At 32.2% G+C, this 23,615-nt stretch overlaps 3 protein-coding genes across 6 annotated transcripts; all 3 read left to right on the forward strand.

Moving 5' to 3' along the window:
* Nucleotides 1-151: 151 nt before the first annotated feature.
* IFT52 (intraflagellar transport 52) lies at nucleotides 152-2,093 on the forward strand. Its single transcript, XM_018520368.1, has 6 exons — nucleotides 152-457; nucleotides 561-778; nucleotides 891-999; nucleotides 1,063-1,345; nucleotides 1,479-1,727; nucleotides 1,824-2,093. The coding sequence occupies exons 1-6, from the start codon at nucleotides 324-326 to the stop codon at nucleotides 2,091-2,093; spliced, it is 1,263 nt and encodes a 420-aa protein (XP_018375870.1). The 5' UTR covers nucleotides 152-323.
* A 200-nt stretch (nucleotides 2,094-2,293) lies between these two features.
* Nucleotides 2,294-4,663, forward strand: Nf-YC (nuclear factor Y-box C). Its single transcript, XM_018520367.1, has 5 exons — nucleotides 2,294-2,475; nucleotides 3,438-3,570; nucleotides 3,641-4,108; nucleotides 4,183-4,356; nucleotides 4,437-4,663. Exons 1-5 carry the CDS (start codon nucleotides 2,453-2,455, stop codon nucleotides 4,608-4,610), a joined length of 972 nt encoding a protein of 323 aa, XP_018375869.1. The 5' UTR covers nucleotides 2,294-2,452; the 3' UTR covers nucleotides 4,611-4,663.
* A 7,304-nt stretch (nucleotides 4,664-11,967) lies between these two features.
* eya (eya transcriptional coactivator and phosphatase 2) lies at nucleotides 11,968-21,898 on the forward strand. 4 transcript variants are annotated; one of them, XM_018520349.1, is made up of 10 exons: nucleotides 11,989-12,045; nucleotides 12,453-12,717; nucleotides 17,552-17,673; nucleotides 18,243-18,408; nucleotides 18,753-18,936; nucleotides 19,035-19,170; nucleotides 19,521-19,601; nucleotides 19,768-20,033; nucleotides 20,653-21,109; nucleotides 21,440-21,898. In XM_018520349.1, the coding sequence occupies exons 3-10, from the start codon at nucleotides 17,562-17,564 to the stop codon at nucleotides 21,619-21,621; spliced, it is 1,584 nt and encodes a 527-aa protein (XP_018375851.1). In that variant the 5' UTR covers nucleotides 11,989-12,045; nucleotides 12,453-12,717; nucleotides 17,552-17,561; the 3' UTR covers nucleotides 21,622-21,898. The 4 variants fall into 4 exon arrangements, with proteins under 4 accessions (XP_018375852.1, XP_018375851.1, XP_018375848.1 ...); XM_018520350.1 differs by lacking the exon at nucleotides 12,453-12,717 and having other exon boundaries at nucleotides 11,968-12,045; XM_018520346.1 differs by lacking the exon at nucleotides 11,989-12,045 and having other exon boundaries at nucleotides 12,324-12,811.
* Nucleotides 21,899-23,615: the final 1,717 nt, after the last annotated feature.

Raw genomic sequence — 23,615 nt, forward strand, 5'->3', positions numbered from 1 at the left:
ACTCACAGCGCTTGAGACTACAAAGCTCCTAAGCACCGGTCGTTGTGATTGGTGATGTCCAATCGAGCCGTGATCAATCGGGATCACTCACCCCGAAGCCTTCCATTCTTCTTCTCACTATTCTTTGATTACTCCGTGGTTTTGACGCTGCGTGAAATTGCACCTTTCGATGTGGTTGTCATAGTAACGACGCAATGCAATATTTTGATGTTGACATTGACGTTTGACAACGTTTGATCAGTTTCGATAATCGTCGACTAACGTGATGAGTTGCTGTACATGAAGAATCGCTTAAACTAATTTACAACAACAATAATCCAAGAATGAGCGCAATCTTTAGTGGGAATGATAGTAATGAAAACATTATTATTTTTGATATATCAAAAAATGAAAGAAAATTGAATGAAGAATTTAAAATACTTCAACGAAAATTAAAAGGAAAGTGGAAATTTATCGAGTAAGTCAAAATTTGTATTGAATAATCATCAACATTATTTATTAATTGTATTAATCAATATTCTTATTAAGTTGAAAACTTATGTCCAGTGAATGTATTTCAGGAACAATGAAGTAATATCGCAAGAATCATTGACAAACGCCAAAATTCTCGTTTTACCAGGACCATTAAGTAAATTTACCGAACTTGAAATGAATTCTATCAGAACTTTTTTAAATTCTGGTGGCAATATTCTTGTCACGCTTGGAGAGGGTGGTGAAAATAAATCCAATACAAACATTAATTTTTTGCTGGAGGAATTTGGTATAATGGTGAATAATGGTATATAAAATATTTAGATAAAATAATTCTCTCCCCCCCCTCTCTCTCTCTCTCTCTCTCCTCTAAATAAATAAATAAATAAAAATTCATATTTTAATATTTATATTTGCAGATAGTGTAGCTCGCATGAGTTATAGTCAAACAATGCATCCTAAAGAATCTCTAATCTCTCAAGGCTTATCAAATAAATCTATATTTCTGAAAAATCATGACGAGTACATGTAAGATAACCTTAAAATATTTTTCTTGTGGTAATTTCAATTATTAATAAATAATTATTTTAGTGGTATGAAATTTTTGTATCCTTATGGTGCAACATTAAATGTGGTGCAACCATCTGTTGTTGCTTTATCCAGTGGATCAATCGCTATTCCAATGAATAGGCCAATCTGCGCATATCATTGTGTAAAAAACAGTAATGGCAAGCTCGTTGTATTAGGTTCATCTAGAATGTTGACAGATACTTACATAGAAAAAGAGAATAATGATACATTACGGGAAATGATTTTTGATTTTTTTGAAGTAAATGTTACAGAAAAGGAAGATCTTCATACAGATGATATAGAAGTAAGTTATTTATTATAGATAGTACACTTTTTACTAAATGTATAAATAGTACAAATAAATATAGCACAAATATTAAGATTTTTTAACCTTTTCTTTACAAAAAAGAATTGACAAACTGTATCTTTATATACAGTTTTGGGAATACAACTTTGTACCAGATATAACACAACAGGCTGACAATCCAAAAGTTTGCACGTCAGATTTAGATAATATTGACATACCTCGTGAATACACTAAATTATTTAAAAATCATTTTTATTCTATAAATTTAAATATGGTACCAGCCTGCATAAAAGCGTATGAGGCTTTAGGAGTAAAACATGAACCACTTACTTTGATTCCACCTCATTTTGAAGCACCTCTACCTCCCACGCAAGCTTCAGTGAGCATAATATTTAATTTCTATATCTGTTTCATGAATTTATATTCTATTTTATGATTATGCACTTTATATAAACTCTCTCTCGAATAATTACAGGTATTTCCTCCAAGCTTTCAAGAATTACCGCCACCTGCTTTAGAGCTGTTCGACCTAGATGAAGCTTTCAGTTCTGATTTATTAAAATTATCACAAATTACTAATAAATATATGGCAACAAAAGAGCTATCAAATGACAAGGAATTAGATCACTATATCAGGGAATTTGGCAGTATAATAAGGATAAACAATTCTGACACACACACTGCTAAAGAAGTATTAAATTTTGTTTTTCAAAAAATCTGCAGTTATAAGACAATGCATGATTGAAATTTTTGTATTAAAAAAAAATGTAATTTATCTTAAATAGCTGATTGTATCATATTAATTGATTAAAGTTTAATAAATGAAGAAAATATTGCGCTCATTTCAATTTCCCTTTTCACAATTTAACATCTATCGGTAATGCAGACTTTTGGGATTTTAGTTACATTCTAACATCGAGAGAGCGATAGTATATGGTAGAAACTCAACCAATCGTAATCGTTGCTTCTGTCACTTGAAAAATATTGCTTTCACTGAAAATTATAATTTATAGAGCCATGGCTGCTTAGTCTACAATAATAAAATAGTGTTCGTATTTTTAAAAAGATCTCTGACTTTTATGCAATTAATAAATCATTACGAAAATGTCTGTGTTTTTCGTAAATACGTAAGTAAACGAACTTCTATGGTTTTTAGGTTATGTATTATTGCATTCTTGATACACTGTAAAATTGTAAATAATGTATGTAAAAGGGAGGATTTTCCGCATCTATGGAATAAATAGGTCTGTTCACGTTACTTGCACTTTTGGCACTCGACATTTTCGCTTTCTCTCTTTTTAAGGCAAAATATGTATTTATCTCATTTTAAGTGTAAAAATATTTGGGGATTTCATGCAACGCAAACAGACCTATTTTATTTTTCAAATGGTTTATCAAAGTATTTCATATACAGTTTACTGTATTTTTTTACATATTTATTGCAGTGAGAAGTTTTTATATCGTAGAATAACAGGAATAAGTCGTACATTTGATTGCAAAAATATTTAATATGTATAAATATTTTAAAGATTTTGTGTTGAGCGTCCTTTATATTCTATGAAACCTTTATTGAGGCTTTTAGCTTTAGTATATTATTTGATTAATATTTCTTAATTTTTTTTATCATAAAAATTTATAACATTTATTTATAATTATAGTATTAACATTAGATACATACAATATATAATTGAATTTCATATTTGTACAGGGTGTTTAATTATTACATTTAATAAAATCAATTATCATAAATTTGGAACTTATAATTTACTAACAACACATTTTTCCAGATACTTTCAGAAAAACTCAGAAATAAATTTTATTCAGCTGCATTGGTTTATAATTAATTGCTAATTTATGACTATACCTGCTGCTTTTTACAGTTTGACCCCTACCTTCTGTCATTAAAACTAGTTCTTAGCATATATATATATATATATATATATATAATGTTGATTGGGATACTAAATTGATATCTATAATAAAAGTTTTTATAAATTTAATAATAATATTTATAATAAATAAATAGGGAATAAAACAAAAGATTTTTGTTTTTACAATAAGATAATAAGAATATTTTCTATATTAATAGAAATCAAGACAGCGAAGTGGAAGGCGACTCAAATGGTGACTTACAGATTGCATCACCGGGCAGTTCTGAGGCTCAACAAGCATTGACTCATTTCTGGCCAAAAGTTATGGAAGAGATAAAAAACATCACAACTGTTAGTAAGACCAATCTGATAAAAAAAAATTTACTTTTTCAGTATTTAAATAAATATTCTTATTATATAGATGGATCTTAAAACACAATCTTTACCATTGGCAAGGATAAAAAAAATCATGAAGCTAGATGGAGATGTAAAAATGATAAGTGCAGAAGCACCTATGCTTTTTGCCAAAGCAGCAGAAATCTTTATACATGAACTGACTCTCAGAGCTTGGGTGCACACAGAAGATAATAAAAGACGAACTCTTCAACGAAACGATATTGCAATGGCGGTTACAAAATATGATCAATTTGATTTTCTTATAGATATAGTACCCAGGGATGAAATAAAACAAAGTAAGGCACAGAACGAGGCCACTGTACGTACATCTATGAACTCGGATCAAGTGCATTATTACTTCCAATTGGCACAGCAGCAAGCTTCGGCGAATCAAGGTGTGCAGAATAGTGGCACTACCACGCAACCTATACAAATTGTTCAACCTTCTAGCGGGCAAATTCAGACTATAAATATCGGCAGTCCAGTAGAACAGGTATATTATTTTTTAACTGATTAAAGAAAAAGAATCTATGTACGTAATAAATCGTTAAATTTCATCAATTTTAGGAGAGCACCAACACCACTACGGCTCAAACGGTTACGGTTCAAAGTCCACAGCAATCATCAAATCAACAAATTATTCAACTGCAACAACAACAACAGACATCTACCACACAGGGTGGAGGAATACAAATCGTACAACAGATTGTCACTCCTAGCGGCGAAATTCAACAAATACCTGTAAATATAAAAAATTTCTTTATAAAATCATCCATTTACTTGTTTAATTGTGTGTCACTTTCGATCTTTTTCTCTTTTAGATTCAATTGACTCCCCAGCAGTTGCAGATGATTCGCATGCAAGTGCAAGGTGGAAGTAATCAACCGATTATAATACAAACTGCTCCAATTCAGACTCAACCACAATTGATACAAGTTGCACAGGGCTCTCAAGCTCCAGTTTTTTTACAAGCCTCCAGTGCTGATACCGAATAATATTATAATTATAACTTTAATATTAATTATAACTTTTTTTAGCTATATTTAATAAACAAAATAGTATAATAAGAAAAAAATATTGCTAGATTATATTAACTTATCGTTTTGTAATCAAAATTACTTGATAAATTAATCAATTTCCAACGTTAAAAATACACGTTTTTTAAAATTTATAAGCAACTTGAAATAAAAAGAAAAAAATAATTGTTTAATCATTGAAACTTTCAGGCGATTAATTAATGTCTAGGATAATGTATTGTGCTTCTTTTCTATTCAAATTTCTAATGTATTAACATCTATAAGATTAATGATTGTCTTACAATATGTAATAAATATATCTTCATTATAATATTGTCTTCTTTATTTGCTGTTTTCTAAAAAAATGTACAGTGTACTGACAATTGTTAATAACAAAGAGAAAACCAAATTTTCCATACTCGTAAAAATGAATTTTAATACTTTTAGTTGCTAGAAATTCTCACTTATTTATCTCTCGTGTTGCGTGCTTTTTAAACATTCTATAGAAAGTTATCCGAAAATTCTTTCTCAAGATATCTCTGTTCATCGTAATCGTGCATCCAAGCGTTGTTATAAGCTGATCGAAGGGTTGGTCACTGAAGCGAAATGAGGTGAATCGAGACGATGTAAGGTGAAGAATAAAGATAAACAGCCAACGCAAGATGTAATCTGATTCGTACGTCGCGTTCCTTAGCCGCTGGCTGCCTGCTTCGCATGGCTGAGCTTAGGACTGGCTGGTGCAACTTGTATTATGTTTCACGTTGCTGTGGTTCTTGTCTGGCGAGTCTTGACGCTCAGAATCTCTACAATAGCCTCCAAATGTCACGTAACTGCACGTATTCTTATTAAATCGTTAATATACGCATTAATATTACGCTATCAATCTTAACGTAAATAAAAAATAATTAATTATTCATTTATCGTGGAACGTGTATCAAATCGGAACTTGTATCATTATTATTAGCTGAAAAATGACAAAAAAATAATGAGGGAATGAATGCGATATAAATGATTAAAATTTGTCTCTGGTAGATTAACAAAATTTCCTGAAATTAAAAAATTAATTATAAATATTTAATTTTAACGTAATAATTGTATTCTCTTTTTATCTAATTTTAATTTATTTTCGAGGAATCGAACGCGAATGAAGTATATGTATATATATATATGAAGAAGATAAAATAAGAGCTACCTAAAAAGAGACGTTGCTGGCCGATATTTGCCGATGTATTAAAACTTGATCGATCGGAATACCAATTCGCCGGGAAACCTTCGAATATATATATATACAGGGTGCCGAAAAGAAAATATAATCAAGTAAAATTTATTATACTCTTACGAAACTTTTCACCTACATAAAATAAATTATTTGTTAATAAAGATTTCGTCAGATGCTAACTGTTTACGTCTTTTTACTTTTCTATATACATATTATAAATAAGCATTAAATCTACGAAATTAAATGAAAATAACAAATATATTGTTTATATTTATCTCATATATCTCTTATGGAAAAATATTGAATTAGTAAAAAAAATTAGAAAACTAACAATTGGAAATAATTTGAAAACCGTTCGAATCTATGGCAATATTTTGTATTCTATTCGTGTTTTAATAATTTTTTTTTACTATATATAATCCAATATTTTTCCAATAGAAAATATTTTCCACTACGAAAAATATTTGCAATTACTATTTTTTATCTTATTTTTAAGTAATTGACAATTTTAAAGTTGGTAGATATAATTTTTTATTAGTTTTCTATAGTTCTCGAACGATTATAACCTCGATTATAACATATAGTTAGGCGTATATCTTGAATGATAAATTAGATAATACAAACTAGAATCATTATAAGTATTAGGACACAACAAATATCCATGCACAGACGTTATCCTATAATAATAACCCATCTTTTTTTTGTTTTATTAGCACGGAACAAATGAAAGATGTGCGTTGCATTTACTGACATTGTTACTGCGATCCTAGTTGTCAGAGAAACCACGAGTACGCAGCATGTGACGATGTGTCACATTCAGCGAAAATCTTAATCGGTCATAGAAAGCATAATATAATTCAGACATAATATACGACGAATGTAATTCTGCGTTGCGAAAATATAGAAAATGAAAAAGAAAAAAATAGACGTTTCTCGCGATCGCGAGAAATTCCTTATTGCCGCTGCAACAAGCGTGGAGGTGATTTTCGCGCGTCTGAAAGCATTTAAAATTTGTATTCGCCAGAAATTACACTGGAGCTACAGACGAACGCTCGATTTTAATTTCTCGCTGTGACTGCCCGATAGATTCTTTCCACCCCGCGATCTACGCCACTGCCTAAATACTCGGATTTCACGACATGTTTACAAAGATCCTAGAGATAAGTTGAGAATGGCCGCCGCAGCCCCATGCCTCCTCCATGGGTGTAAGGTGACAGCTGCCTGCGCCTGCGTTGCATACACATACACACATAAACACGTAGAGTGTGGAGTGTCCTTAGCAAAAGAAAAGATATGGAAACCGAGTGACAAACATAAAACGAATTAATTATTTAAATTCGCAAGTGCGTGTGCGTGTTGTCGTCCAATATCCAAACATCTCTCTCCAAGAACTATCAACGCAACTAAACAACGCAACATTCTGTCTCATTATGTAATTAATTTCCACATTTCTCTGTTACTAAACTTGTTAACAAAAAATACGAATAAGATAATTATTTTTGGATTGTCCCTTGAAAAATAGAATTTTTTTCAATCTTACTAGTAAAGTTCGTGTTTTTTTTTCGATAGATCGTAAACAATGGCGATCGATACGTAATATGCTTTTGTTTTCGATACCTGAAACTGAATCGAAATGATAGAACACCCTATATAACGAAGGGAGAACGCACATACCTACTCACACTAATATCTTCGTCGCATATACGCGCGTACATCTATATCTTCCACATCACACACAATGACAAAACGCAGAGAGGCAGGGGGAGGGAGCGAGAGAGGGGGGGAGAGAGGGAGAGAGGGAATATTTCTCTTACTTATCTTCATTTATCTTTGGCCCAAAACTCATTTGCAGGATCTTTGCAAGTGTCATTCACTTTTGCATAATATATATGTATACGTATATCGCGTACTTCAAGTACGCGTCGTGTATTCTTATTGCGGAAAAAATACGCGTTGGCTTCTAAAATCTATCGAGATTATATTTACATTAACATATTTATATCATCACATCAATCTTCTTCAGATGTTCGTCGGTTCGTCAATACTTATATCCATTAACTCTTTGCGATCTTTTGTTGACACGATGATTCATATATAATTCTCGCGAAAGTATCTAGGTATTTGAAGTATTGATTGTGAACTTATTATATTATATGAAAACTTTGATATAAATTCTAGACAGTAAACATTCATCGTTATATCTTTTATAATATTGAAACAATAACAAAAAAATAAAATACTTAAGAATGATGATTTTTTTAAATATCGAAATCAATTTCGACAGAAATTAAGACAGAACCTCTTTTTTTCCTCCTTTTAAGACAATATCGATTTATATATAAACAACGATAGTTAATTTTTTCGACTATCGTTTGTAGAGAAAGTGAGTAACAGTTTTTTTTTAATTCTGAATTTTTTTAAAATTAAAAATGTTGTTCAAATGAATATAGATGAAATTGAGCGAGAAAAAAATTCATTAAATAAATAAAAATTTAGATAGCAGTCTTGGAAAAAAACCGCATCCTACAAGTAAAAATTATAACGTTACTGCTGCATATATATAAATATATGTATATACAATATATGCAGCAGTAACGTTATAATTTTTACTTGTATTATATATATATATATATATATATATATACTAAAGCGTTTGTACCCAAGCACCTGGGTGGTCGTATACATATGTGTACCATTAATATATTGAAGAACAATACAAGCCGCCCGCATACCTGGAAAGACTGGACCGAATTTTCTTTCTCTCTCTCTCTTTTCTCTCTTGCTCTTTCTCTCGCAATTTGTGAAGCTCTTATTTCATCATATCATAAAGATACCGTAACATTCCGCCATTTCTTCACTAACTGTACGGTCGTGGCCAACCCACCACACGCCATGTCTACTTCCAGTGCACGTCTTTCTTTATATTATCCATCGCCTTTACCTCGAGTGACTCTTGCGAAACATCCGTCGAATCGATATTTCTTTCACGAATAAAGCGGTATATCGCATTTGTCCTGAGAAATACGACAATACTAGAGTCACAACCTCCTTCGAGAGGATACTGAAAATTTGATTCTTTTATAAGAAGCTGATAGTATAGAAGATGGTAGATTCGTAACACGTACAGTTTCGTGTTCAGCGGATGCTTTTTTAAACCGTTAAAATTTCGAAAAGAGCGTAGTCGAGTTACATGCATGTTTAAAAAAAGATACTACAATAGCATCGGATATACAAACAGTATTTTAATGTTTTTAGTTAATTTGAGCTAAATGTTTGTCTTTTACATACGTTTAAGCCAAATGTAAAACGTTACGCGTAAAAATTATATTGGATATCATTTTCTAACTTGGATTAACAAAATCTTCTAGTTTGTAGGATATCATGCTCTTACGTGAAACAAATGTGAATATAAATTGCGCGGTAAATCTAACAAATATTTAATAAAGAGATAAATGAGATGACCTCTCTTATAAACACACGAAGAGATTCTTGTGTGCGCGAAAATACAAAAACTAGGGACTGAATTAGCTTACCCTACCCCCATGTTTACTAGCTATTGTATAAAAGTATTATTCTCTTTTGTCATTCGTCACAAAAGCTCTGATTAAGATGTTGATCACCATATATCTCGCGAATGCTCGTTATTATTTCACGAACATGAATTTATTATCGAGGATAATATTAGCAGGGTATAATTTTTCCGGAAATTATAATAAAATAATTAATAAAAAAGGATTGTGTTAAATGAGATATATTTATGATATATGCATATTCTACAATTAAATATATTAATTAAATATATCAAATATATTTGCAAATACACAGAAGCTTTCTCTCTCTCTCTCTCTCTCTCTCTCTCTCTCTCTCTCTCTCTCTCTCTCTCTTATGTCTACTCTATGAAATGATACTCTGAAACAATTACAAAACGTTCGTGAGTGAAGCGCTTAAACGGGCAGGTTTCTTGAGATGCTTTTATGGTAACGTTAGCGAGACTTTTAACGAAATTTGAGAGTCCATCAAGCTGGTGGAAAACGCACAATGGATGTTGGTACAGGATGTAGAAAATTATATTGCCGTCCATGTTGTTCCTCATTTTCGTCATCGTTCTTGAAAAATGCAGACTCACCCTCGCTGTTACAGTTACATTAGCCGCAAAGAGGTTTCAAGTTTAAAAGTCTACAGCATGAAGTTTATTCCGAAAAGATATAGCGTCTTATATGAAACAAATAATTAAACAATTAATAAAAATACATTTACTACAAAATTTCAAGTTTTTAATCTTTAATCAAAAAATATTGATTTAAAAAAATTCTCTCTAAAAAAACTTCTCTTATCTCTTTTCATGTTTCAACTCTTTCAACAGAATAATCAATTGTTCTTTAATACATATTGAATAAGAATAAAAAATATATATAGATAAAAATAATATATGTAGTATAGTTAAAGTTTTGTAAGAAATATGAGTGTAATATTAACGATAGAAAAAAGAGAATTTTAAATAATTTTAAACTAATTCATAATTGAAGATTAGTTTCTGTCAGTTTCTCCCCTCAATCCATCTGCGAGACGCACGAGTTCCTTAATTTTAAAGGTTGCAGAAAGCTATATTCTAATAATATTCGTGAACGACCGTTCTCTGCCTTCTATAATTTTACTCACGATAAAGGTCCTAATTTGTTTTGTCACGCAGTGACAGAGGAAGCAGACATCTCGCGACGCCTTTATCGCGCCGTAATCGATAAAGCGAGAAAAAAGGACGCAGGGACATTCTCGCCTTCCAGGAACCCACTGTAGTATGACGTACTGCCGGTGGCGTGGACCGTGGAGGTGGACCTCCCGTCAAGAATTCTCTGTCTCCTCGTAAAAAAAAGGTGGGATTGTCGCAACTTTCTCTCTCTCTCTTTCTTTCTTTCTTTCTCACTCTTAAAACAAAAGGTCAATTATTAATTCGAAAATTATCTCACACAAGAAAAGTTCATAAAGTTACAAAAATATCATTAAACTGTTGTATTCGCGCCTTTTTATTTAATGCTAATTTTTTATGAACAGAATAAGATCTATAATGTATTTAGCGCGATCGTTTAATTTAATATCAAACGATATTTTATGTGTAAACTGTATATTGCAACGATTAAAATATGAAAACTCGCGAGCAATGCTCTTTTTTATTCTTTTCATTAATTCATGAGTTCCTAAAACATGCGCCCTACGATTCTTATCAAGATCGCCCATAGATTCTTTTAATCGGTGTCTTCTCTGAAAACTTGTCCCGTCAGAGAGGGGCATTTATTACCGAACGATTTGTAGATACAAATGAACGGTGACAAGAGGTGACAATTATTCGAATATAGGGGGTAGATGCCTCTCTTCCTCCACTTGTTAACTCGATCACAATCAGAATTTCTCTCTTTCTCTCTCTCGTCTCTTTTTGTCTCTATCCTTCTCACGCATCGTCATTGTCGTCTCATTCTCTTTCCTTATCTCTCGCGCCATCACACGCGCGACTCGTTATATCCTCTCGCTCTAATTAACGAGCGACCTGTATGCGCCCGTCGCGCTGCACTGGTGAGAACGAGATGAAGAATGAATGAGACAAAGAAGGAAAAAGGGAATGCGCAAGAGAGAATTGCGATTTATTGCGGTCTTAAACAAATAAATATGTATTATTTACTATTATTGCGTACAAATAATTTTTAGAAATAAATATAACAGATAAATAATATAAAGAAGAAAAGGAAACGCATAATAAAATGATTGATAATTAAGAGAAGAAAATATAATTTCTCATCCTGTAGAAGGAATTATTTTATTGGTAAACGCATAATTCATGCATATAACAATATGTATATATAAGCATTTTGAAAAAGAAAGAAAAAAACGGAAAGAGAGAATGATAAGGATAATAGAGAAAGCCAGAGGTTAAAGGACGATGGAACATCGCAAGCGAGAGCGTGGAACAAAGAGAGATCGGACGAGACGAAGAGGGCAAGAATGAGAGAAAGAAGGAAGGCTATAGTGGAAAGGTGCGACGAAGAGGAGCCGAACGAACGGGTGACCACGTGACCACCGGGCGGGGGTGGCAGGCGACATTTCGCATGCTCAGAACTGCTCAGCACAGGCCGCCTGCAACGTATCGCACACACACGGCGCGAGGACCCGCCGATACATCTCAATGCAACGCGCCGGGAAACGATGGTATAGCGAGAGCCGATCGTGAAGTGATCTTCGCCGGGAAAGCGTTTCCCGATAGAAAAAAAAAGTCGTACCGGGAAAATTGAAGGCGCGCGAGCGAGTCTCCCTCGCAATCTCGCGAGCGTGGCGCCCGGTGATTCTGTCCGGGTGCAGGACATCTGACTCTGCAATCTGCATCCCTTGCGCGAACGGGCGGAGCGGGGTGATCCTGCGAAAGATCCGTCCGCGACTCGGACGGAGGCTCTCCGACCGAAACGACGTGGATTTCATCGTTTCGACGACGTATCGCGTATTCGACGGTGTCTCTACTGTGTATATTATATATACATATATACATATATATGTGTGTGCGTGTGTATGTGTGTGTGTGTGCCGGGCGGTGCGCAAAACGTAACGCACGCGTAACGCAGGGTGGTGGTTGAACACGCACAGCATGATGTTTCCGTGGTCCTGGAAGATGCGAGGAAAGTGAATTCGGGCGAAAAAAAAAAATAACGAGTAAATGCGTGGATTCCGATACGACGTGTTTACGCGCATACGCACGTATTAGATATACGCGCGCGTTAACGTATCCCCGGGATAACGATGCTGTTGTCAAGAGGCAATCGTCGACGGCATCCTTGAACACGTTTGCCGGAGCAAACTCTGTTTCGACTCTGGAGCCAGCGACGGAACGTAAGGTTCTGATCGATGTTGCTTGATTAGATTTATCGCGAGGATTTCTCTTTTTTTCAATGCTCCTGGCGGAATACTCCTTCAGACAATTAATGTACGTATATCAAGTCAGGATTTGTCGTTATGTCAGATCATGTCGCATGCCCTGACAAGCAGCGATCTTGTTTTTATGACAACGCCGCGCGGGAATGGACCTTTTTAAAAATTAATAAAGTCTGGTGCCAAAGATAGAAATACGTAGAAATCTCATACAAATTTCAAAGAAAAGTATAAAAAAGAAATTTGAAAGAAAATTATAGAAGAAAAGTATATATAAGTTGGAGTACGTAATTTATGTTTTGTCGACACGCATGAAAAAAATATCGTATGGATGATCGGAATAAGTTGAAAATATGATTAGTATATTTGTATCTTTTACAAATTTTAGATGGCATTATCAATTGTTAACAAAATATCAACGTTATAAAACTCATTATCTATTTCTACACAAAGTTTATTTATTTAAATAAAATTTAAACATGTCATCTTTCGTATCATAATTCAGTGTATTTGAAAATTACTAAAATTATTGCATTAATTTTGCGTTACGCGTTATTAACTTTAAAAGATAATTATAATCATTATAAAATCTATAACATTTTAGAATTTATTAATGCGCTGTTTCTCTTTTATGCACAGAGTGTTTCATTAACATTTTACTAATTATCTATTTTCGGAGGAACATTCTATAAGAAGAGATAATTACCTATCCTTTTCACACATGTTAATTATGTCAGAAATTTAAATTGTCCTGATAAGAGCACACGAATATTCTGTACATGCACGTTTTTCCTAAAATTACTAAATAAACGAGAAAAAGAGAGGAAGAAAGAGCCGAGAATTGCTGCTCGCGGATGTTCGCACACACACATGAAACGTCATTATCAATTGAGCATGCGTAACTTATGCATCTCATTCGGCTCGTTAGAGCAGTAATGTATTTTAATTGGCCATTGCGTAGTATTAAACAATATGGTCTCTCTCCAAAAAACTTGTAGTGTAGGTTTCCAATAGTTTTATCGAACTATATTCGCAACAATTTACCAAACAGTGTGCACAAATAAATTACGTGCATAGAAGTGAAGTTCTAATATTTACTTTTTTGTGAGTGACTTTACAGTGAAAGACTACAAAGTTTAAAATAAAAACAATGTAAATGTAACACAAGGGTATATTGCTAAAACATAATTATATTTCAAATAAAATAAAATAGACGTTTCGACGAAACAATTAGATCATTATCAATGTTGTTCCGTCGCTTGTTTCGACCGCTCTTTCAATTACGTACTTATTTTACTACACCGACTGACATTTATAAGAATAGAGGGACATACAGGTTCGTACATTAAATTGCGTTTTGTCACTTTATTTTATGTAATTAGTTTAATTGTATATAATTATAGTTAGAATATAAATCGTTCAACCTGCAAATGTATAACCATTAGCATGTAACTATTTTTATATTTACCGGAACAAGTAACAATATTGATAATGACCTAATTGTTTGGTCGAAACATCTATTTTATTTTATTTGAAATATGATTATGTTTTAGCAACTGTAATCCGGCTTTTGCTCATATATCCGTATTACATCTACATTGCTTTGACAAATGAGTTTTATATATTTAGTTTCTTTTTTTAAATAAATGTAAAATATGATTTCAAAAAATTATTATTCATAACGTCTTGAATTATACTCAGCGTTATAGAATATCTATATTAATTAATATCTTGATATTCATTTACAGTTTACTCATGTTGAAATTAAAAAAATAAAATATATTAATTAAAGGTTATTTATTCGTTAGATCAACAAGATTTTAATAAAAAAAAATCTTAGACGTTATGTGACATTTAATAATTAACATTCTATATGAGCAATATAGTATTATTATGAAACTAATCCAGCTATTATGAAAAAAATCTCAGAAAAATGATATTTTGTTAAATAGGATAACAGTTTCATGAAAAAATAAGTATTAAAACTCATAATAATAAATTTTCTCAAGAAATAATAAATTTCACTGCTACGAAAAGAAGATGATTAAAAACATTATTTTCAAAAGCATCTATTTTATATATTCTTTGATGCAGGTAGGTAGGTTCGGACAAAAAGCTTTTGTCTCGATAAACTTCTCTTGTGTAGCCATCCTTAGGCTTTTCCTTCTCTCTTTTTCTTTCTCTCTTCCCCTCTTTCTCTTTCTCTCCAACGTGAACCAAACCATTAGATGGACGAGAGAAGAGACCTGCGGGTAAGCACTAAACAGCGGCATTCCCCTTGTTTCGCTGCATTTCGTTTTCCCTGACGGTTGACAGACAGACAGCCAGTCAGACAGCAAGCTAAGCAACTCACCCGTGATAAACACTTCGGCACAGGCTTTTGTTTAGATAAGCAAAGTGCCTTTCATCTTTCGCTTCGCTGTACATTAAGATATGCAACTCGGTGCAGTGAGATGAACTGCGACGCTATATAGAGTTGTTGGCAACAAATTTATGTCTCTGTATTCGGCGTGATAATATTCGATCAATCTGGAGAATTGAATCATTTAAATCTTTTTGCATGAAATGTGCTAGAAAATCCTAATTTATTCATCAAATTCAGGATTCGATCTCCTCATGACGATACTTTACTCCAGTATCTGCATGATACACGCGTATATATGTATAAACTTATAAAAATCGTTCGCCATCAATAAAATGAAAATTTTCCAAAGCTAAGACGATGAATTAAAGAGCTGAATTCTGCAGTCAGTTATATTTACGCTACACTTTTTTAACGATGATTCAATTTCATTCAGAATGTTAATTATATAGTCTTTGATGAGCTTCAAAAGCAATCGTATTTATAAAGACTCTGTTATCAAGACACTTAAATTAGTTATCAGCTGGAAAGTCAAATTGTACTATTATTTGAAAAGAGATTGCATATAGAAATGTATGTAGGACAAGTAGGACAAGAGTGGTCACATCTCAAGGAACTCTTGAAGGTGTCTTTCATATCATCATACGAAATATGTACAAGACATATGTACGCGCACGCATAAGGGCGGAGTGCAGATATAGATAGTGACTTGGCAACATAAAGAATACATAATGCAAAGCATCGAGGAGGTTTCATTGGTTGGTTTCGGTGCCTCATGGTGTACGCCTACCCAGCCAGTCACTCCACCTCTTCGACACGCAATTGGCAGACAATAATCGAGTTCTCACGCGAACGAGCAGCCTCGCGATCTTACAGGTGCGATCTTTCTTCACCTGCGAGATTGCGTTAATGCATTATCGTTCGACGCAGAGTCGTTAATGCCTTGGATTTAGCTGCTTATTAGGGTATAAATTTATAATAACTCCGCATGTACCATTAAATTACAAATTGTTGGAATAAAAAAATAGTCATATATATGTATACATACATACATACATACATATATCCATATAGATATTAAAATTAATAAATAATAAGGATTTTTAATATATATCAAAAGATCAAAATAGTACGTTTCGACTACACCAAGTCTTCATCAGCTAATAAAATAAATGCTCAATTAATAAAACAATATAATTAAGCATCATGAAAAAAGTATCCAAATAATACAAAATTTAAAATTGTGACGTAAGGCGTCTTTAAGTCGTTCTTTAGATGCAAAAAACATCTTATCTTATCCGATTTTAGACACTTTTTGTCTGGGTATTAACCGCAACGTTTTACCAACAAAGGTATAAAGGTGCTTAATAATATTTAACATTCTTGATGAACTTTGGTGTCAAAATACAACGCTAAACAATATATACGAACATAGTTTGTTACCTTAACATCTTTCCTCGCTTTATTGCGCCGATGTGAATCTATATGTTTACTGATTTTTAAAAAAGACACATATAGTTTGTTCTTCCTTTGACTCATCACATGTAAGTTTATATATATAGAAACTAGTTTTATTTTCTATTGATCACGTTTGATATTAATTTGATTTCTATGTGATCACTATTCTGATATTAATTAGTGTGTTTTCATCTATTAAAATAACAGTTATTTTCGAGAGATGAGAAATGGCATTGATTACTATCAGTCATTATTGAGAGTTGAAACATAATTGAGACTCCTCGTAGACGAATGTAACATATAGACAATTAATATTAATGTTTACCACATGACTTAATTTAACATTGCTCGCTATCGAACGATAAATCAATATAATTTTAACCTTTTAACTGCATGAACACCAAACTCATCTTTTCATCTTTGATTATTTTATGTCAAATTTTATAATTTATTATTTCTGATTTTTAATTTGCTTAGATTTGTGTGCATGATTTTTTTAAATGACTTTTTGGAAGACCCTATTTATTTACGCGATTTAATGCTGCGATTAACACCTTTTTTATGTGTCTTATTAATTAATCACTTATTTTATTAGCTGATGAAGACTTAGTGTCAAAATGTACTATTTTAATCTTGATATTAAAGTCTTATTTTTATTATTTATAAATTGTAATATCTTGTTTCTTTAGCTCGTTCTTCAGTCTTCACCCTCTTACGTAGAGATATATATTTTTTATTGGTATATTATTAAAACGCGTGTTTTACGTTTTTATTTATGGATTCTCTCTCCTCTCTCTCTCTCTCTCTCTCCCCCTCTTCTGTCTCTAATTATCTCGTATCTTTCCAATAAAGATCGACACCGATAATTTTTGAGTTATGAGCGCGATACAATTTTACTTTTTGGTCACCTAACGTTTATTTATTCTTTTATCGCGTTCTCGATATAGAGAGACAAATCGATAATTATTATTACAGATAGAGTGATATGTTAACCGAAGACAATGATCCGACAAAACCAGCAGGGGTTTTAGACAATGCTGGCAACGTGTCTTCCTCGACAGAAGCCTCGGTACAGCATCCTCGCGCCGCAAACAATGGTAGATACAACATGCAGCTATACATTGGCGTAGAATAGATGCATTGCTATATAGATTCAAAGTTAAACAATTGTGTGGGAGATTTTATTCTTCCCTTTTTACATACAATATATTTATAAGTAAAAACTTAAATAAATTTGATTTTTTCATTAATATCCAATTCGTTTGCCGGTACGCTTATCTCGTTAATCATACCTTAACCGCTTTGCATTTTGCTATTTTTACATTTACTACAATTATCAATGTTGTGAAAATACAAAAAGAACTATATATATCCTAATGCCCATATGGTTGTATATACATTTAGTTTAACAAAAAATAACCAAAGAAACATTTCAAATTTAACTAATGTCGATTTCTACCAATGTAGATTGACATTAATCTCGTTTTAACTTACTTTTTATCTTCTTTTAGTTCTAACAAGTAAATTAACTCGAGATTGAAATTGATCTGCATTGGACTTGTCTTTCTCAGTCATGAAAAATTATAAAGTTAAATCAGAAATAAGTATATACTTAAACTCAAAGGATTCAGAATTTAAACAAAATATTTTATCATTTTTATACAAGAGACCGAAGTTAAGAACGAGGTGCAAGACTGTCCCGAAAATGATAGCGTACCTGGTGGTGAACTGTATATTGATGAGAATGCCGAGGAAAAGGAGCAGGAGTATCCAGATTCGATGGAAAAAGCAGATTACGGATCCCTATATGGCGCCAACCAATATTATAACAGGTATTTAAACATTAATTGTTGCCCGCTAAACATACAGTTCAGTGATTAAATATCTAATGAGATTAATTTTATTTTGAAAAATGATTGTGATGAAAAGTTTTTTAATTTGCTGGAGTTATATATTTTAAATAAAATGATAAAATACAGAAGATATACTTGCTGTGTAAAATACTATCATATTGTATCTTTTGATAATTCTTTTTAAAAGATCAGATTATAGTCTCGTATAATCGTCGAGCTGCATTTACGTATTACATGTGTAAAATCAATTTGATTTGCACATAAATAGATCTTTATTATCCAAAACAGTTAGTTTTAAAATCATGGCTTTTTCTTTTTCGTAGCCTATATAACTCGCCACCTTACGGATCAACGACAGCTTCGAAAAACGCATCGAGCTTACAAAGCTCATACTTAAGCTCTTATACATCGTCAAGCTCGATGACGCAGTATCCGTCCTATGCCAGTTACAATAGCGGGACAACGACCTTCCCGAATATGGCGCAAAATATATCATCGGCTTCCCAGGTGAGAACGAACACGATTCGTTCGATTTCTTGTTCCATTTTCAACCTTGATTTTTTTCCCAAATTTTGCGAATGATTTTACTTCCTCTTCTTCCGCAGAAATTAGACTATAGCGCTTACAGCAGTAGTTTGTACGGAAACGACAGGGTACCGCTCCAGTATTCCGGATATTATCCTGTGCCCGGTTATCATGCGCCGCCTACTTCATTCAATATCGGAAACATCAACTTCGCTGGTAATCTTTTAAATGTTACATTGCGCTTGCTTATTTCTTACAAGATGTAAATGAAATTTCTTATAAAAGAAAAGTAAACTAATTATAACAGCTATCTAAATTATTGGAAAGACAGTGATACAAAATAAAACTTTTACATTCAAGTCGTTTAATTGGATAGTGGTTCAAGTTTAATTTTGAAAACTATGCAGTTTAAATACATTGCGTTGATATTCTGAAACTTTAATATTTTGATTCTCATAAACAACTAACGTAGATAAAAAATTTTACATTCAAACAAAAATTATCTGCACGTTTAATATTCCTTTATCAAATAGTCGCAATTAACGTTATTTTATATGTGTAAAAAGATTCGACTAAGTCGCTCACGTTGGACGCAACGACGCACGATGCAAGCGATCTGACTGCACGGGAAACCACAAACATTGAAGGTAATATATATTGTATATAATCTTTATATATATATATTATATATATATACACTATCAAAGGGATAATATACATATAATTTTTGAAAGAATATTTCAAAGAAAGGATATATACGTATATAAAGGAAAAGAAATATTTGTAAAAAAATTTATATGATCACTTTTATAGTGGCAACGACGAAGCCATGCAGGCGCGGAAGGAGACAGAGCGGAAGCGGAAACAGTATCGGTTCCGCGGATACGACGGAAGCCGGCCCCGAGCGTATATTTATTTGGGACCTCGACGAAACCATAGTCGTGTTTCATTCCCTGCTAACCGGACAATTCGCCACTAAATACCGTAAAGATGCAAACCTTCTAGCTCAAGTGGGGTTCAGGATGGAGGAGATGATATTCAATTTAGCGGATACGCACTTTTTCTTCAATGACGTCGAGGTGATAAAAATTTCCTAGCATGTATAAATTTTTAACGGGATGATTACCGCAGAAGTAAAATATTTAAATAATTTTTATAGATTCAAAGATATAAAAAAGATATTTATAACTATCCTACATACAAGTACTTAACTAACATTTTATACAATAATTTAAATAACATTTAATCTTAATGAATATATAATTATTTTATTTCCTGAAAAAATACTTTCTAGAAAATACTTTCTAGAAAACACTATACAGAATGTTACTTATTATCATTTATAAATTTGCAAATAATACTTGAGATATTTGATTTAAATATTCTGATATGATTCATTTCCTAGATGGAAACTTTTCCGAGAAGGAAACTTCCATAAGTTGACCATGTGTTCTTTAAGAACTAACATCTGCAAACTTATGTGACTATTTGTATAGTATAACGGTTAGATTTCAGGTAGAGAGACACAATGAACTTTTGAATATTTTAGTTCGAGAGTAAAAAAAACATCAAAGCTTAAATGAGCCATATTTAAACCATATGCTTTGTAATACAACTACATGTATATATACTGATTCGTATTTTCACATACAAATTTAAATTTGCAAAAAATTCAGCGTATTATTTTTTCTTTCGCAGGACTGTGATCAAGTGCATATAGATGATGTTTCGTCGGATGATAACGGACAGGATCTGTCATCCTACAATTTCGCGACCGACGGTTTCCAGTGCGCGTCTGCGAACAATGGGATATGCCTGGCATCCGGTGTGCGAGGAGGCGTCGATTGGATGAGAAAGCTAGCGTTCCGCTATCGTAAAATCAAGGAAATCTATTGTAATTATCGGAATAACGTGGGTGGTCTCTTGGGGACAGCCAAACGCGAACAGTGGCTACAATTGCGTTCCGAGATTGAAATGTTGACCGATAACTGGTTAACGTCGGCAGTAAAGTGTCTGAACATTATCAATAAGAGAAGCCATTGCATCAATATCCTAGTAACGACTACGCAGCTGGTACCCGCACTCTCCAAAGTTTTACTATTTGGCATCGGCGGAATATTTCCTATAGAGAATATATACTCGGCCTCCAAAATCGGTAATTATCAAATATAAAGAAATAATTAAATATAATTATCTAAAAATATAATTATACAGGATGTCCCCCCCAAACTGTGACACATTACTTGTAAACAGGTAGAGGCGGACTAAAGTGAGTCGAAAAATTCTCTATCGTTTTGTAATTTTTGCAATAGTTAATGAGATATTAATTTTTAAAGATTGTTAGATAAGCGAGTAATTGGTCTATCTGCCCACAAGCGATGTGCCAAAAAGTTTAAAATATCCTGTATATCATTTGATCACAAAGCGAGATTTTGGTCATTCTTCCATTATTTTTTCCATAGCATAAGTTACGTTTTTGTTTTAGGAAAGGAGAGTTGTTTCGGTAGAGTGGTTGCCCGATTTGGCCGTAGATGTACGTATGTGGTAATAGGAGACGATTCTGACGAGGAAACAGCAGCGCGGGCACACAACTTTCCCTTTTGGAGGATAAATAGTCACTCAGACACTCAAGCCCTCTATACTGCCTTAGAAATGGGATTTCTTTAATCAAAAGTATATATGAAAATCAGTCTCTACCAGGAAACATTTCGATCATATGAAAAATTGCATTTCTGTGCGATTTACAAGAAAAACTAGCGAAAAAGCTATGCTTAACCAGGGAATGGAAGAGTTACTATTTCCGTTACTTTTTCTATCCTTTTTTATAATACAATTTGATGATGACGTTGCAATTTTTTATGGCTATAATGATAACTAAGTAAACACTAAGAATGCGCTAAAGTTGGGAAAGTCACTTTGAAAAGTAACTTGCATCATCACGCGTTTACTTATTCATAAAAAATGTTATATATATGGATATATTTTATATATAATTGTATATAAAAAATGTCAATTTTTTAATTATATATAATTATATCTGAAACATTTTTTCCCGGGTACTAAAAAAAGTAATTTGTAACGAGTAACGATGTAACGTTAATCTTTAAGAGTAACGACTAAAAAGTATAACGATTAGTTATGAATGCTAGTTAAATTTTTCAATAACGAATGACTTTCCAATCCTGAGACATGTTTTATTACAATTATAAAAAAATTACCAAATCGTTATTATAACAGTAATGATTAGGAAAGTAATAGATGTTACAGGTAAGTATACTTACTTCCGTTCCCTGTGCTTAACACATATACATTCCTTCACTTTCTTTTTCTGGAGCAACTCTTTTCATTCCTATAACTTTTATCGTATGTAAAATACATAAAAGAAGGAAAGTTGACACTTTCGCAACTATCATAATTATACTCGCCGATATTAAAATAATTCGCGAGTAATTCGGTCGGACACATCTTGTCCGCAAGTGATATAGAATGAAAGTAAAATTTTAGAAATAGCAAAATTCGGAGAAACAAAGATTTGTGTATAATAAAATTCTTTCGAACAATTTTTTAGTGTTGGCACTTAGTCACATGTACTATATAAACTGAAAAATGGAATCTGTGAAAAATATATATAATAATATATGTTTTATGTACTTAAATGCACTACATTTGCATCTTTTTTTCTTCCGATAATAACAAAATCAAAGGATTTAATTTTAATATCTCTGGCGGAAAAAAATTCTTACGAAAAAGTACAGAAAAACTACATAGATTGAGACAAGATCTTAGAAATTCTTAATTTTTCGTAGATATTTGTAATGAAACGTAAAATAAGGTTTATTTATTTTAGAAATTCTTAGTTTTTCATAGATATTTGTAATGGGACATAAAGTGATGTTGTCTGAGGACGGAGGATTTCTTGGCTTTTCAAACAAATGACTACTCTACACATCCATCTATGAATATCTATGAAAAACTAAAAATTTCTACGATTTTGCCTCAATATATGTAGTTTTTCTCGTAAAAATTTTTCCATCAGAGATGCGATAATAGATTCTAATAGAAGAGATTTTTTTTCATTAATATAGTTTACACAGCTTGTACGAATTTACATCATTTTTCACAAATTGTAACTATTATAGTTATTGTTTACTTAATATACCGTGATACTTCCACGTGCAAATTTATTGCAAAGAATTAGTTTACTATTCGTTAATTATATCTGCTTTATACCTGTTTGTCATATCACATGTATTTTTTTACATTTCTTTAGCGTTTATCGCAAATATAAACGATATTATGTATATTTTGAAAGTATCCATATCAATTACACATTATATACAAACACCATATAACAATCTTACTGGACATAAATGCATTAGAAAAAGTATTTATATATTTGTAAAAATATATAGTTATAACCATATTTTGGAATTGTACAAGGCTATTTGACAAACGAAAAAATGCATTAATATAATAAAAAAGAAAGAACGAATTAGTATAATTGCTAATTACGTTGACATCGTTATGTGTAAAAACAGTTTATAAAAATTTTCTGAATATATCGTATTATTCGTTAAAACTATTAATAAAAATATAATTAAAAATATAATATGTAATGACGGTTCGTATCTAAAAAAAAGATTGCGAAAGTGAAAGTAACT

This window comes from Trachymyrmex cornetzi, unplaced genomic scaffold, assembly GCF_001594075.2.
Source record: "Trachymyrmex cornetzi isolate Tcor2-1 unplaced genomic scaffold, Tcor1.1 scaffold90, whole genome shotgun sequence".
Lineage (NCBI taxonomy): Eukaryota > Metazoa > Arthropoda > Insecta > Hymenoptera > Formicidae > Trachymyrmex > Trachymyrmex cornetzi.